Below are 16,301 nucleotides of genomic sequence, written 5' to 3' on the forward strand. Positions count from 1 at the left end.
CATTTGAGCTGACACATTGTTTAAGGCTCATCTGCTAAACAAAAGTAGTCTCTAAGCACCCTGAATATCAATTGATTACACTGTAATTAGATTGTTGTCAGAGGTTCAGTTGTGCTTGTGACTCAATGTCATCAGCACCAATCACAACAATTCTCATTTAGTCACAATATAGTTGACTGTCCAAAAGAAGATGGTCCTGTTTGATGTTGAAGTACTGAGTTCTACTTTATAATCAGCACATAATTGCATATTGGTATTTTTAATTTTAACAGAAACTTGCACCCCCCCAGACTGACATTTTTTAATGAAATGGAACATCTATGCACTAGTTTTCCCCTCTTCCTCCAATGCTGCATGAATGGAGCATCAGTAGCTATATTTAGGGACATGCCGAATGTTTTACATTTACACAGTCGTAGGCAGATTTAGTACCACTTAAATCTTGAAATGTATCCCTGCACATACAGATTAACTTTATAAAGTATAACAACACATTATGATTCTAACTTTCCTATACTATATGCAGTGAGGATATAGTTTTATTTAAGTGCGTAGGTGGTCAATTGGCAGCATGGGAGCCAAAAAGAGAGGTTTGCACCCACACAAATATAAACTGAAGGCAAGTATTTCCCAATAACATTAGAAACTGTTTCTTTTAACTTTTCCCCATCTCAGGTGAGTCGTTGCCTTTAGCAACCTCCAATCAAATCCTGATCCGTTTTACCTCCAAAGGCCAATCCAGCTCCAGAGGATTCCACCTAGCCTACCAGGGTAAGTGTGCACGCATAAATGCACACAAATAAATCCTACTGCTTTTTTTGGATTCCCTCTGTTTCGACTCAGTCACAGTTCCCCTCTATAATAGATGAATTGCTGAGTGATTTGGAAAGGATTCACCTTCAGCAACTGTTTCAGCTGTGATATGTCTGTTTGTGTGTGGGCACAAGTGTGTGCTCTGAAGCATTAACACAGTAGAAGAATAGCAGTCAGCTGAAAAGGTTGGGGCTGTAGTTCCCTGTTTGTCTGTTCCCCTAAGAGGGACTTCTTTCTTGAATTGTTTTTCTTATTTGCCTTAAATAATGCACTGTACCAGAAATGACATTTGCTACGTATATCCAAAGGAAAACTCTGGAGAAAGTTAATCAATAAATAATTCAATTGTGGGTTTTATTGTAAGTAAGCTGAAAGAAATACAGAATTAGAATAAAATGAGTACCACATTTTAAATTATCTATTTGTCTCAGGGTGTGACCATTGTGACAATGACGACTGCAATTACTTTTCTTCAACTTAAATTTTTAAATAGGGGGGGTCTTTGGAAAAATGAAACCTTGTAGGAGACTATTAGTGAATTCATTATGAGCTGACTGTCATTAGAAGCAGAGAGAAGAGAGACAGCTTGCCTTTTCTGTAAATGTCATAGATAATCACTTAAAATCAATGAGTAATCACTCTGTTTTTCCTTCCAAAGCTGTACCTCGGACCAGTGCCACACAGTGCAGCTCAGTCCCAGAGCCCCGCAATGGTCGCCGTATGGGTAACAACTTCGCAGTTGGCGCTGTGATTCGCTTTGAGTGCAGTCCAGGTTATATGCTGGAGGGATCGAGTGCCATTGAATGTTGACTGTTCCCAATGCCCTGGCTCAATGGAACAGCTCCATACCCAGCTGTATAGGTGGGACATGCATATTCAAATGTACACAACAAACAGAGTAACAGACACGAATATAAACACAAGTGTTTGTTTATTTTTCTTTCATTCTTTTTGTGATGCTCGTTGTTTCTTCACTGTCATTCTGATGTCTCCTTGTGTCCCTGAGTCTCTCACACTTAATCCCTTTAGGGTCAAACTGTGGTCACTCTGACACAGATGTGGCTGCCAACCATTGCCTGTAGCAATACAGCAAGATTTAGCTACAAGGCACACAGGTGGCAGGCACGCCAGAGGGTCACAAATACACACGGGGAGACACACACACACACACACACACACACACACACACACACACACACACACACACACACACACACACACACACACACACACACACACACACCACATGCTCCTATGGACATGTATAAACAAGGACACACCAACACACTCTATACAGCTGTAAGAGATGCCCCTCAGCTCTCACCAGATGTGTACATGTCTAGAACAAGCTGTGAAGATGGTGTAAAAACAGTATGTTCCCTATACTGAGCGTATGCTTGTGTGTGCTTCAGTGACCAGGTGGAGCAGACTTGTTGTGTGGTCTTATAGTGTATTAACATTTTAGTCATGGTAAGATGGTTGTAGTACAGTGAGTCATAAAATCAAATTTCATGAATAAGAAGCAGAAAATGAACACAGTGAGGATGATTTATCTGTTCTTTTCTGATAAACTATTTTGTCATAATTTATTTTCCTAATCTTTTTGGAATACTTTTAGAATTGTATCTTCATCCTGGTTGCATTACTATTTTGAATAATTAATCCAACAAGCAAAAGTGAATCTATGTTTAAAATTATAAGAAAGAGGATTAATATTCACTTTTTATGCTTATATCAGTGTGCAAACACATGCATGCTTGTATCCATACTTCCTCTCTTTTTCTCCAGTCTGTATTCCTGTTACATTTGATGGACTGCTAATATGACTCATGCGCTTTTACCCCTCTTTTTTTCCCCCTGCAGTACCGTGCGGAGGTAATCTGACTCATCGAACTGGCACCATCTTATCCCCCGGCTTTCCTGAGCCTTACCTCAACAGCCTCAACTGTGTCTGGAAGATCACTGTTCCCGAAGGATCAGGAATCCAGGTTTGTGTGACGGAGTTTCTACTTTGTATTAAGCACTGTTAGGATTTTAATGATCAGCTTACACATAAAGTCGCTAAATTCACGAGTAAATCTGAGACAGATTCAGCTTTGTTAACAGCAGAGCCAAAATGAATCTCTGCCCCTTTACCCATGCCTAATCCAATCCATAATTCCCAAGTCACACACAACCAATGGAAGTGATTTATTCATCACAGCCTGCTGATGTGTTAAGTCAGGATAGGAGATCATGGTGAACAAATCTCAAAGCTGTTGAGATCAAAGACCATAGATGTCATCAGATATACAAATCTATATGAGGAAAGAAGAATCCAGTTTTTGCAGGTTTACTACAGATGCTCAAACGGTAAACTGTATAAATACATCCAGATATCATAACATCATTTTTCAGTACCATTTGGTATTTGGCTTCCTGGTTTGTTTAAAAAAATGGATAGACTTATGATTAAATTAGCTGTTTTTAGTTTTGTTTTCCCATTTCCAGAATAGTACTTAATCAGGGTTTTGAATGTTCTGTCTCTATCAATAAAAATCCCAAAGCAGGGCAGCAGTGACCTTTCTATGAATGCAAAGCATCCTGATTAACCTCTTTTTCAACTGGTCACTGGTCAGACTGTTAACAGAGAAAATTAAAAGATGATATTTGCCTTTAGCCCATCGCCTTCACACAACTGCTTGGTCTTTATGACAGGCTCCTGTGTGGTGACATGTTTTTAGCATACCAAGGTCTAATTAACTGGTGCAAGCTTCCCACTGCATATCATGCATACAGCATTTGCATTTCTCAGAGTACAGTGGAGCTGTCAAATGAAACTATATATCCTGTAGAGGCTCAGAATTTAATTTGCCAGATCACTTACCAGAAAGTTCAGATGCAAAGTTCAGCACAACCTGAAATACATTTTTATATGATTGCCTCTTCAATTACTTCACTTTTCTTATAAGGAGTTACTTTGGTTAGCAAATTCTTATTCTCTGATGCATGCATGATGGAATTCCACCAGGACCCAGAGCATGGTCCCTGTGGAGCTCCCTGACGGAAAGTTTTTAGGCTTATGCTTCAGCCTCCGTGCTAATGACCTTAGAGCCGCCCCTCAGCTATTAGCTCCTCCACCTAAGCTGACTGTCCTTGCAGGTCAAATTCACAAGGTGGCCCTCAGGTGGACTTAGCATGCTGCTCTACACTCCAAGCAGCAAGAGCTTGGTGTTGAGATAGACTGTGAATAGTATCAGAGATCTGACAGTATGCACACACTCTGAAAGGCAAACAGCAGGACGCTGGTATAAACGTATATGTGGACACAGTTAGGTCACAATATGTTTGTTTTCTTAAAGCAACACACACACACCCAGAGTCCTCATCCCCTCTTTTCCTTTTCACACAGTCTTCCTCCTTCCTCTCTATCTGTCTTTATCACAGTTTCTCCCTCTAGTAGCTAGCAGAGACACATTAGATTGGAGTGTCACAATCCAGAAGGAGAAGTTAAAGGAGCAAGGTGCACTTGCTGGCACATTTGCCGTGGCCCTCTAATGAAAGATCAATCTGTGATCTGCGTTGTCTACCCGGGATATATCTGGGCCCCTACTGGCCCTTTAATTGGCTTGTATCCGATCTATAACCATCAGAGGCAGAAGAGAAGGGTGAGAAATAGGAGTAACAGGGGAGGGAAGAAAGGGAGGCTTGCAAACACTAAAAGGATAAATTGGAAAAGGTGGTATGCTGAAAATCATTTAAGGACAAAATAGAAATCAAGATATGATTGACTGAGAGTGGCTTATTTAACTCAGCTTCAGTTTGAAATGGAACTGGAATTTAAATATGAGGAGTAAGCTCTCCAATTCCTGTGGTTGGCATTCAACAGCAAAATATTTTTTAACCTGTCACATAGGCGTCAACAATGCTTTTTCTCACATGAAGCTGCATCGTTTTACTTTTTTCAAGTGGGCAGCTGTTGTCAGAAGAAGTCTAACAAGCACAAGTCTCCGGCTGCTTTTCTTTGAAGAATTTCCAGCATTCTCTGCAGCTGCCATCCAGTTTTTCCTTATTTCATATACAATGCACACCACTTGAACACAGCCTTCCAACGAGGGGTTTAATAGAGAAAAAGAAAGGACAGAATTAAAGAAATATATATGTATGCACACTGACTTTTGATATTTGTTAAGTCTTTCTTTGCTCTGTAATATATACTTGAAGCATAGTGAAAAGAGAGTTTTTACATTTTTAGGAGCTTTCAAGGCACTCTACAGAAGAGAGGTTTTTGTTTTGCACCTAAAAATAGCTTTGTCACGCTGTGGATAGCCTTTCTGTGATATTTTGAGCTGCAGCTCACTGTGTCAGGACCAACACAACTTCTGCTCAAGTTGTAACCAGCCAAATGGACATGCTTTTTAGTTCTTCACTGTGTCCCTTTTTCATAAACCTTTCATGGCGCCTTCCATCACTTATTAATTCTTAACCCTTCAACCTCGTTTTTTATTTCTCTGCACATTCAAACCTTTGACCCATCTGTGGATATACTGCATAAATCCCATCCCTCTTTCACTGACATAAATACTTCTTCCTTTTCCAGATCCAGGTAATCAGCTTTGTCACAGAGCAGAACTGGGACTCGCTGGAGGTGTTTGACGGAGGGGACAACACTGACACCATGCTTGGCAGCTTCTCAGGTAAATGTTGTGTGTTTGCATGTATGATTAAATTTTATTGTGTCCTATTTTGTTCTATTTTTCCCTTAAATATTTACACCCCTCCATAGCCTGGATCTTAGAATAACTTTTAAACCACACGTGTACCTGCCAAAGAAACATTTTGATGCAAAACAGAGGTCCAGTCAGTTTTTTTAAAGACGTATAAGATCTTGAATCAAGTTCTATTTTTGTTAACCCCACACTTTACAACAATAGAAGCAGGGGCCTTATCTGGCATAGCTGGTATTAATAGGTTGTTTAATTGAATTCAGAGTGAATAGAGGATATTTTCATGACTCCAAGCTGTTCGAGCTCCCCCTGGCAAAATCTTGGTACAGCTCTACAAAGGTTAGCCTTTCCTGTGTGGAGTTAAAGTGAACATTTGTTTACAGTAGCTGTGTTACTCCCCTCAATACAGCAACAGGGAATTCTGCTTTGTTTGTGTTTGGAACCAGACCAAGAGTAAATGTTAGATGTACCCTGAAGTAAAGAGATGAAAGAGAAATGCCAGGCTTACAAATCTGAGCCATTAAACAGACAATTTTAGGTCACACAGTGTCTGTAGAACATTTGATTTTACTGTGATATTCCCCCCCCTTTTTTCCCCCTTTTTTGGAAGGATTTTGTTTTTGTTTAATTTCAGCTGATTACATTCCCACTCACTGGAACAAAAAAAAACTGCCTTTGTGTGTCCTGTTAACAGTTAGTAGGTCAGACATACATCTGCTTCCCTCAACATCCAAATGTACCTAAAACAATTCATGCATATAGTCATGCTGCATTCATGCTTAAGCACACACAGGCAAACAAATACTAGACTCTTCAATCGGCAAATGTAAAAAAGTAAAAAAACTCAACCTTTCGGCTATTTGCCAGTGGTTTGTACAGTTTAGTTATGGTCAGCCTGTGCGGAAGATAGCTCGGCTAAACCCACTATTAATCTCCTCCAAAGGCACCACGGTCCCTGCTCTTCTCAACAGCACCTCAAACCAGCTTTACCTCCACTTCTTCTCTGATATAAGTGTGTCTGCAGCTGGATTCAGGCTGGAATACAAAAGTAAGTGAAAATGGTTCACACCACTCGATGTTAAGTAGCAACACTCTTAATACATTTCTTATCTAAGCTTTCACTCCAGAGGCACATGTGTCTCCCTGCAATATTTTAGCCACACTTAGCATTGTAGTTTTTGATCCTGTCTTTTTTGTGTCTGTGCAGTAAGCTTACTCCCTTTCTCTTTTTTCTCTCCTTATAATTGTGTCTTATTTATCTCCACAGCTGTGTCTCTGACCAACTGTCCAGAGCCTGTAGTTCCTATGAATGGCATCAAGGTTGGGGAGCGTCTTCAGATGAATAATGTGGGTCTTTCCAATGTGAACCTGGATATACTCTACAGGTAACATATTCTACTTTCAGATATAACTCAGCTAAAAGAGTAACCAGAAACCACATCATTGCATGCTCAAGTTTATATTTAGTTGTCCAATTGAATAGCCAAAAAAGCAAAGTATGTATTGGGATAAGTGTTTTCTGGTCATCCCCTATTTTGTACAAACTTATAATTCTGCACACTCATTCAGCCTCACTGTAAATGCACATCCTTCAGAGCATCCATTTTAATCATCTGGGCTGTTCTGAGGACAGATGGCAACTGTGGACAGGCTGGATGCGCAGTACAGTAGTTCAAACAAAGTGTGTCTTTATATTGTATCCCACAAAACTCCTTCAGAATTAAGTGTTCCCACTTTCCCCCCATGCACTGTTCTCACCAGAAATGTCACCCCCCTTTTCTAAGTCTGGTTTTGCTTCTAATTGTTGAGACATCAGGAAAATAGCCGTGAGTCTTTGTAAAGTTTGATAGTTTCCAAGCAATAAGCAGATTTTAGCAATAAAGGTTAAAAGAGTTCAATCATTCCTCTCTCAAAAATAAAACTAATTACTCTATAAAATAGTGATAATAGTTAACTTCCTCCACAAATTATTCCTTAATTAAGAAAGTTTAAAACAATGCACCTAAGTGTTTTTGCGGTGGATGTGTTATCAACAAATAATGGTACAATACTTTGATTTACAGCAGTCAGCCAAAGCAATATAACCACTGACAGGTGAAGTGAAAAACATTGGTTATCTCTAGACAATGGTACCTTTCAGAGGATGGGACATGTTAGGCAGCAAGTGAACATTTTGTCCTCCTAAGTTGATGCTATAAAAGCAGGAAAAATGGGCGAGCGAGGGGATGTGAGTGACTTTGACAAGGGCCAAATTGTTATGGCTAGATGACCAGGTCAGAGGATCTCCAAAGCTTCAGCTCTTTTGAGTGCTCCCAGTCTACAGTGGCCAGCACCTACCCATGTGGTCAAAGGAAGGAAAACCAGTGAACTGGCAGCAGGTCATGGGCAGCCAAGGCGGTTTGGTGAGCATGGCGAGAGAAGGCTGGCCCATGTGGTTCAGTGCAACAGAAGAGCTGCTGCCACTCAAACTACAAAAATAAGTCCATGCTAGTTCTGACAGAAATGCATCAGAACACACTGTCAGTTTGTTGTTGTTTGTATGAAGCTAGATAGCCACAGACCTGTCAGGATGCCCATTCTGACCCTTGTACTCCACCGAAAGCGCCTACAATGGGCATATGAGCATAAAAACTGGACCTTGGAGCGATGGAACTGTAGAAACTTGACAACACATAACCAACACATTCCCCAGATCTCAATCCAACTGAGCATGTGTGGGGTGTACAACCAAGTCTGAGCCGCAGAGGCCCTAACTTGTGACTTACTGGACTTTAAGATTCTGCTGTTCATGTCTTGATGCAACAAACCATAGGGCATAATCCAGAGGTCAGGCGGAGTCCATGTCTCTTCAGGTCTGGGATGTTTCACGTTCTGGCTGACTGGTGTATATGCACATTCTCAATCTAAAGTGACTTTACAACTGAATATAATTCCATTTATCAATGTCGCTAATGTTTCCAGTTTAAAGGCTGTTTTCCTACCTATTCTTATATGCCATAACACCTTTGTTGTAGTGTCTTATAGTGATGGGAAGTTCGGCTCTTTTCAGAGAGCCGGCTCTTTTAACTCGGCTCCCAAAGAAGAGCCGCTCTTTTCGACTCCCGAACGGCTCTTAATTTAAGATCTTTTGTAGCCGTATATTTTACCTTAACTTTGCTAATTTATTCTTTTACAAAACCATTCTCACCCTGATCCTAGGGTTAGGGTTGTGATTAGGGTTAGGGTTGTGATTAAGGTTAGGGTTTGGGTTGTGATTAGGGTTAGGGTTGTGATTAGGGTTAGGGTTGTGATTAAGGTTAGGGTTTGGGTTGTGATTAGGGTTAGGGTTAGGGATAGGATTAGGGTTAGGGTTAAGATTAGGGTTGTGATTAGGGTTAGGGTTGTGATTAGGGTTAGGGTTAGCATTAGGGTTGTGATTAGGGTTAGGGTTATGATTAGGGTTAGGATTAGGATTAGGGTTGTGATTAGGGTTAGGGTTATGATTAGGGTTAAGATTAGGGTTAGGGTTGTCATTAGGGTTAGGATTAGGGTTATGATTAGGGTTAGGGATAGGATTAGGTTTAGGATTAGGGTTAAGGTTGTGATTAGGGTTAGGGTTGTGATTAGGGTTAGGGTTGTGATTAGGGTTAGGGTTGTGACTAGGGTTAGGGTTATGATTAGGGTTAGGGTTGTGATTAGGGTTAGGGTTTGGATTACGGTTAGGATTAGGGTTAGGGTTAGGGTTAAGATTAGGGTTAGGATTAGGGTTAGGGTTGTGATTAGGGTTAGGATTAGGGTTGTGATTAGGGTTAGGGTTAGGGTTAGGGTTGTGATTAGGGTTAGGATTAGGGTTAGGGTTAGGGTTAGGATTAGGGTTAGGGTTGTGATTAGGGTTAGGATTAGGGTTGTGATTAGGGTTAGGATTAGGGTTAGGGTTAGGATTAGGATTAGGGTTAGGGTTAGGGTTAGGATTAGGGTTAGGGTTGTGATTAGGGTTAGGATTAGGGTTGTGATTAGGTTAGGGTTAGGATTAGGGTTAGGGTTAGGGTTAGGATTAGGGTTGTGATTAGGGTTAGGATTAGGGTTAGGGTTAGGGTTAGGATTAGGGTTAGGGTTGTGATTAGGGTTGGGATTAGGGTTGTGATTAGGGTAGGGTTAGGGTTAGGGTTAGGATTAGGGTTAGGGTTGTGATTAGGGTTGGTTAGGGTTAGGTAGGGTTAGTTAGGGTTAGGGTTAGGGTTAGGGTTTGGGTTAGAACCAGAACCAAACTTAAGCAAACAGAACCAGAACCAAACTCTTGCAAACAGAACCAGAACCAAACCCAAGCAAACCGAACTAGAACCGAACCAGAACCGTACCAGAACTGAACCAAAACGGAACCTGATCCGAACCTGACCGAACCAGAACCGTACTTAAGCAAACAGAACCAGAACCAAACTCAAGCAAACCCAACCAGAACCGAACCAGACCTGAACCAGAACCGAACCAGAACCAAACCAGAACCCAACCAGAAATGAACCAGAACTGAACCGAATAAGAACCACACCAGAACCGAACCTGAACCCAACCAGAACCGAACCAGAACCGAACCAGAACTGAACCAAAACCGAACCTGAACCGAACCGAACCAGAACCGAACTTTAGCAAGCAGAACCGGAACCAAACTCAAGCAAACCCAACCAGAACCGAACCAGACCCGAACCAGAACCGAACCAGAGCAAAACCAGAACCAAACCAGAACCCAACCAGAACTGAACCAGAACTGAACCAGAACCGAACAAGAACCGAACCGAACCTGAACCGAACCAGAACCGAACCTGAACCGAACCTGAACCGAACCTGAACCGAACCAGAACCGAACCCGTACCAGAACCGAACTCAAGCAAACAGAACCAGAACCAAAATCAAACAAACAGAACCAGAACCATCTCAAGCAAACAGAAAAAGAACCAAACTCGAGCAAACAGAAACAGAACCAAATCCATGCAAACAGAACCCGAACCAAATCCAAGCAAACCCAACCAGAACCGGACCAGACCCGAACCAGAACCGTACCAGAATCGAACCAGAACCGAACCAGAACCAACCGAGTCAGAACCATACCAGAACCGTACCAGAACCGAACCAGAATCGAACCAGAACTGAACCAGAACCGTACTAGAACCGTACCAGAACCGTACCAGAACCTTACCAGAACCGAACCGAACCAGAACCAAACTCAAGTAAACAGAACCAGAACCAAACTCAAGCAAACAGAAACAGAACCAACTCAAGCAAACAGAAACAGAACCAACTCAAGCAAACAGAAACAGAACCAAATTCGAGCAAACATTATTAATGTCCTCAGTTTGGCATTGAGAAAAATCCGATGCGTCAGTTTGGATGGGCTGATCCGATTTCTCCTCTCATTGAGTATTTGCCCAGTCTTCAAGAAGACTCTCTCTGAAGGAACAGATGAAGCCAGGATACACAGCCTCCCCACCATCACCTGTATCCTATATCCTCACATGTGATTGGCTGCATGGCCGCCATGCTGACCAATCAAAACAAAGTTCTGCTGTGAGCAGAGCTGGGGCTGAGCACTGAGAGTGAAAGGAAAAATCTGGGAGCCGGCTCTCTCTCGATGCGAGCCGGCTCTTCTGATTCACTATAAAGCATCGGCTCTCAGAGCCGCAGCTTTTGATCATGACACATCACTAGTGTCTTATCAATGACACTTCTGATCCTAATTCAAACACCTGGAATGGGCAAATTGTGAGATAATTTAGATAGTCAACAAACTTGGACATATCTGAAGGTGTTATGTGTTATTGTTGTAGCAATTCTTAACCAGTAGGACATGTTGAAAGATTTGTTATAGCAACAAACGGTCTTAACCATGATGTTGACTTTAAAGCTCTGCCACTCTTCCTCAGAGTGAGTTCCAGACTGTCTCTGAATGAAAAGATGATCATATTTTTGGAAAAGGTCATCTAAAAAGTCCATTTTACTCTTACATGTACACGTTATTATCAAATGTTTTATCTCCACAGCAAGTTAGCTTTGAATCTCAACTGCACATATTTTACAAAAATGTTTTATCACTTTCTTTGACAGTGCAAACAAAAAAAGATGCTCCCTCTTTGTTATTCTCTGTCACTTCAAATGGATTTAGTCATTTAGTCGCCACATGAAGTCATGTGGAGACAGGCAGCAGGTTCAAATAATTGGAGCAAGTGATGAGTGACAGTTGGGAGGAAAAATGAATTCATCTTCTGTCCTTTGTTGCACTTTTGTCTGTCTGTCTTTGTGTGTGTGTGTGTGTGTGTGTGTGCCCACATTGATGCGCCATACAGGGGAACTCGCATATCACCTGTATGCCTGGGACAGTCAGACGATGGAACTACCCACCTCCTCTGCATTGGTAAAAATAGCTTTTTTCTATCACTTTCTGCCATCTCCTGCCTCTGTATTTTCATTTCAGTTTTTCTGGATACTTTTCTCCCTTTTCCTGGGGGAACCTTAGCCTTGCCAGTCACACACCCTAACTATTCAAAAACCCACACATTTGGAACACTTGCTTGAATTCTCAAATAAAAACATGTTATTTGATGTTTGTTTTTGTTTTTTTGCACTTTTACACTGTGTATTGACTTCATTTTTTGCAACACTGAAGGCACACACTAAATGACACAGTATCAGCTTCTCCTTTTATTTTGCACCTCAAGTCTCCCAGCCTGTCAAAGTGTCTTAACAAACTGCTTCATCTTAGTGTAACAACTTACTACTGCCTAATTAGTTCAGTCTCAAGCCGTGATTGGTTGAAGTAGAGGGTGGATTTATTGTGTTCACAGGCATCAGCAGTTTTCTGATGACCTCAGGTTTTTTGTGCTGCTACAGGATAACATTGAAGCCCTCACTTATTCCTTTCAGAAACACAATGGTACAGAACCTGAGGTTTCTCTGTGTGGTTCCTCCCTCCTCTGTCTTACGTCTGCTGTTTGTCCCATTTATTCTTAATCTTTTCCCTCAGTGTTTGCTTTCTTAGCGGCAGTACCTCTGTGTTTTTATCCCCTTGAGTCAGCTAATTCTTTTACCATTAGTCTTGGCATCCTTTCATCCTTTTAATTTTGGTGTCAGGATCTCTCACTCTTTTCATCTTTTGTGATCTGATCATCACTTTTACTCAGTATTTCCAACCCCCCTTTTTTTTTTTACTCATTTCACCTTTTATCTAGTCTTTTGAGTCTTAGTCCTGGATTTCAGTCACGAAAGCATTTATCCATCAAACGTTTAGGATGAAAGGAGAGGGATGAAGAGCCGCAAAGATGAAGTATATGGCCCCTCAACATCTCAAGTAGAAAGAAAAGAGCACAAGAGTTCCTTAAAAGTGAGATAAATTCTCCCATTTGATGAGGCGGTGGCGCTCTGTATGCCAGTTTAAACACTATTTAATCATTTTTACAGGGTTTGCAGTTTTTACATCCAGCTCAGGTTATTCTGTAAGAGCGCTTTTATCATTGCTTATAAAATTGTTACTACATAGATTTGATCAAGAAAGGGACATGAAGGTGTGAAAGGAAAGGGACTTTGCTTTTGTGCTTACAGCAGTATTTTCAGTGACTGGATTCAAGGACACGAAGTAGCAATTAAAAACCACCTCCCCTGCAAGCAATGAAAACCTACCTTAAAGAGTCAGTGTGGTATTGGCGTCTATTTGTCCATCATTTTTAACAAACTTTAGAATTTATGCACTAAATGAATAACTCACAGTATACATCTGTATTATCTGGTCACATAAAGGTACTACATATTTTTTTTAGAGCTTTCCTTCCTAAGATTCCCTCAAAACCAACGTCTGTGTTGAACAAAGTTTGTAAGTCTGTTTAAGTCTGAGATTGACTGTTTGCAGATGCTAATAAATAAACTCTCTCTCTGCCCTCCGCCAGCTCAATGTGGTGGAATCAGAGAGGAGATGGAGGGCATGATTCTCAGTCCGGTTTCCCCGGCAACTACCCTAGCAACAGTGACTGCACCTGGAGAGTTTACCTGCCAGTTGGCTACGGTGAGCATCTGGAGAGGCTTTTACAACATGCCACACTTTGGCATTTTACTCTCAAGAACCTTTAATTACATAACTTGAAGGGCTAAATTGTAGACTGACAACATTGGTGGATGCATGCTGTTCTTTCTCTGGTGAAAACAAATCAAAAGTCTGTTTTATTTCTTTCCTCACTTAGATTTTAGAGCCTTAATATTGATCATTTTGGAATTCTTGGCAGAGGATGGTATTTCTTTTCAATTTCCTCTGACTTTCCCCAACATTTCTTCTTCTTTATTTCCCAGGGGCCCACATGCAGTTCCTTAACTTCTCCACCGAGGCCAACCATGATTTCCTTGAGATTCGCAATGGGCCCCTTGATACAAGCGCCGTGATTGGCCGATTCAGCGGCCAGGATATACCCTCCTTCCTTACCACTTCCCATGAGACCACAGTGTATTTCCACAGCGACCACTCGCAGAACAAACCAGGGTTCAGATTTGAGTACCAGGGTAAGGATAATGTGTTAGAAAGTTAGAGCACTTTCAGCTCCTTGTAAAAGATGCAGAAGATTGGAGCATGAAATAATGATCAGCCTCAGGACTGTCTCAGACAAAAATAGACTTGGTTAATATATATTTATAATGATGAGCATAATCACCAAGACTAAATTTTGCTAATTGCAGAGCCAAGCCTGTATCATAATGAGTAACTTTATTCTGTAAAGCTTGATCAAACTAGAAGTTACTGGAGTGTTGATGGAGCTCTTCAGCTGCTTCAAACTGTCTTTGCTGCCCCTGAAACGGGATGGATGAAAGTGTAACTTCAGTGATCTGTGATTTATTCCCCCCCCCCCTTGAGAAAAACAATCACAGAATCAGAATCATTATAAGAGGGAAAGCCACACAAATGATTTATGTTTCGCTATGGGATGATAAATTATGATCTCTTGGAATACTTTATTTTTTTCCACTTACTTCCTATTAATGTCACTTTATTGTGAGACATTTGCATGTAAAGCCATAACATCACTGAATTAGCCCTAAAAAGTGATTCTGTCAACTGACCCCTCAGACGCAGCAAATTCCTCAGATCTATAAATCCTTGTATTCCAAACTGTTGAATACCTTAAAGATGTCTTCACCAAGTGCTGATAAAAAACTCCACTGTGCATCGGCACTGCTGCATGGAATATATTGTCCTTGTCTGTAACTGCAACAGGCGCACAGAGTTTGTGTTTTGTGATTCAGCTAACGAGCCGGCAAATCGAAAGGTAGCATTGAGCATTTCCATAATTATGTGTGTATTAGCATTTAAATCAAGCATTATATTTGCAAATACCCCCCCCTATTCCCTAATTTGCATGAGTTATCTCTTACAAAGAGGAGCTGTGATCCATAGAAATCAATTTCTTTAGTTATATTTATATCCTGGCTGTTCAAGGCTCACTGCCTACTTTGCTATTGTATCCAATTGTGTAAAAAAGTAAGAATTATTTACCTACACTATCACTGATGGCTGCATCATACTCCTCTGGCAACAGCCAAACTTGCACCTGGCTTTTTTTCCTACCTCTGACAATGACTGTGTGAAAAAGATGAGTGGGAGGGATGTGTGGGAGGTTGAGCACAAGAGGAAGAACAGCAGATAGATGAGGATGGGGAATTAATGAGGGGATAAAAATAGAGGTTGCTCCATTATATCATTCTCACTGTTGGTATATATGGAGTCATATCCTTAATTGTGTTCTTAATTTTGCTAGCTTTAGGGAAAAATTACTGGAAAATGATATTCTTTTTAAATAGAGTGATGAACATGCTGTTCTCTTCCTCAGCTTATGAGCTACAAGAGTGCCCTGATCCAGAGCCTTTCCGTTTTGGCGTTGTGGTGGGTGCTGGCTTCAATGTTGGCCAGTCTATTTCCTTTGAGTGTCTGCCTGGGTACCAGCTAATGGGACATTCCATCCTCACCTGTGAGCATGGCACTACCCGCAATTGGGATCACCCTTTCCCTCGCTGTGAAGGTAAGTCATTTGAAATGGATCCTGTCAATACTCAGACCAATGAAAGCCATTCAGTAGTCTGCACAATAAACAGGCTTCTGAAGTAGTGGCTGGCTATGAATGAACGCAGAGGCAAAATATAACACAATAACTCACTGTTTTGAATGTATTGAGCTATTACATCATTAGTATGAAGTGTGGCTGTGGAGATAATGATTATCTATTATGAATAATGCAATTAAACTGAATTATCATCCCTCATTAAGGAAGCAAAGTTCTTCAATGAAAATCGATACACTGCTGCAAAGGAATGGAGACAAATAGAAATTGAATAAAAGAGGGGCTAAATTGAAAAGAAAAGTGATTGGTTCTCTTTCTTTTCTTTGTCCTTGACCCACATTCTCACGCTCTGGCTGTCGATTATTCAATGAGGCAGGCAAAATTACAGAAAAAGGTGACGGCCCTGACACTGGAGCTTTGAATTGGCTAGCAGGGAGATAACTGCAAGTGAAACGTGGAGCAACAGAGTGCAAAGGCAGAGCGGAAAAGAAGAGTTTATCCTCTCAGTGCCTTTTTAATATCACCTGAAATTTGAAGATGAAAAGTTATTATCTGAGGAAAATTAAACCTTTGTATGTGTGTGAATTAATGTGTGTGCATGTGTGATGGTGTGCAGAGTTACAGCCCCTTCTCATATCCCTGAACTACTACTTTACATTCCTTGACAAGCCTTAGTGCAAATGTATATAGAATGTCTATTTTCAAAGACAGATATCTGTGT

At 41.0% G+C, this 16,301-nt stretch overlaps 1 protein-coding gene across 1 annotated transcript in view; it reads left to right on the forward strand.

Moving 5' to 3' along the window:
- The window catches only part of csmd2 (CUB and Sushi multiple domains 2), a 253,729-nt gene that overhangs the window by 194,778 nt on the left and 42,650 nt on the right, over positions 1 to 16,301 (forward strand). The window contains 14 exon segments of the mRNA XM_034704867.1: positions 676 to 771; positions 1,472 to 1,618; positions 1,621 to 1,674; positions 2,677 to 2,801; positions 5,393 to 5,489; positions 6,463 to 6,567; positions 6,787 to 6,867; positions 6,870 to 6,904; positions 11,834 to 11,901; positions 12,214 to 12,224; positions 12,895 to 12,915; positions 13,453 to 13,542; positions 13,824 to 14,030; positions 15,353 to 15,541. Of these exon segments, the coding sequence (XP_034560758.1) occupies positions 676 to 771; positions 1,472 to 1,618; positions 1,621 to 1,674; positions 2,677 to 2,801; positions 5,393 to 5,489; positions 6,463 to 6,567; positions 6,787 to 6,867; positions 6,870 to 6,904; positions 11,834 to 11,901; positions 12,214 to 12,224; positions 12,895 to 12,915; positions 13,453 to 13,542; positions 13,824 to 14,030; positions 15,353 to 15,541 (1,326 nt within the window).

This window comes from Notolabrus celidotus, chromosome 16, assembly GCF_009762535.1.
Source record: "Notolabrus celidotus isolate fNotCel1 chromosome 16, fNotCel1.pri, whole genome shotgun sequence".
Classification (NCBI taxonomy): domain Eukaryota; kingdom Metazoa; phylum Chordata; class Actinopteri; order Labriformes; family Labridae; genus Notolabrus; species Notolabrus celidotus.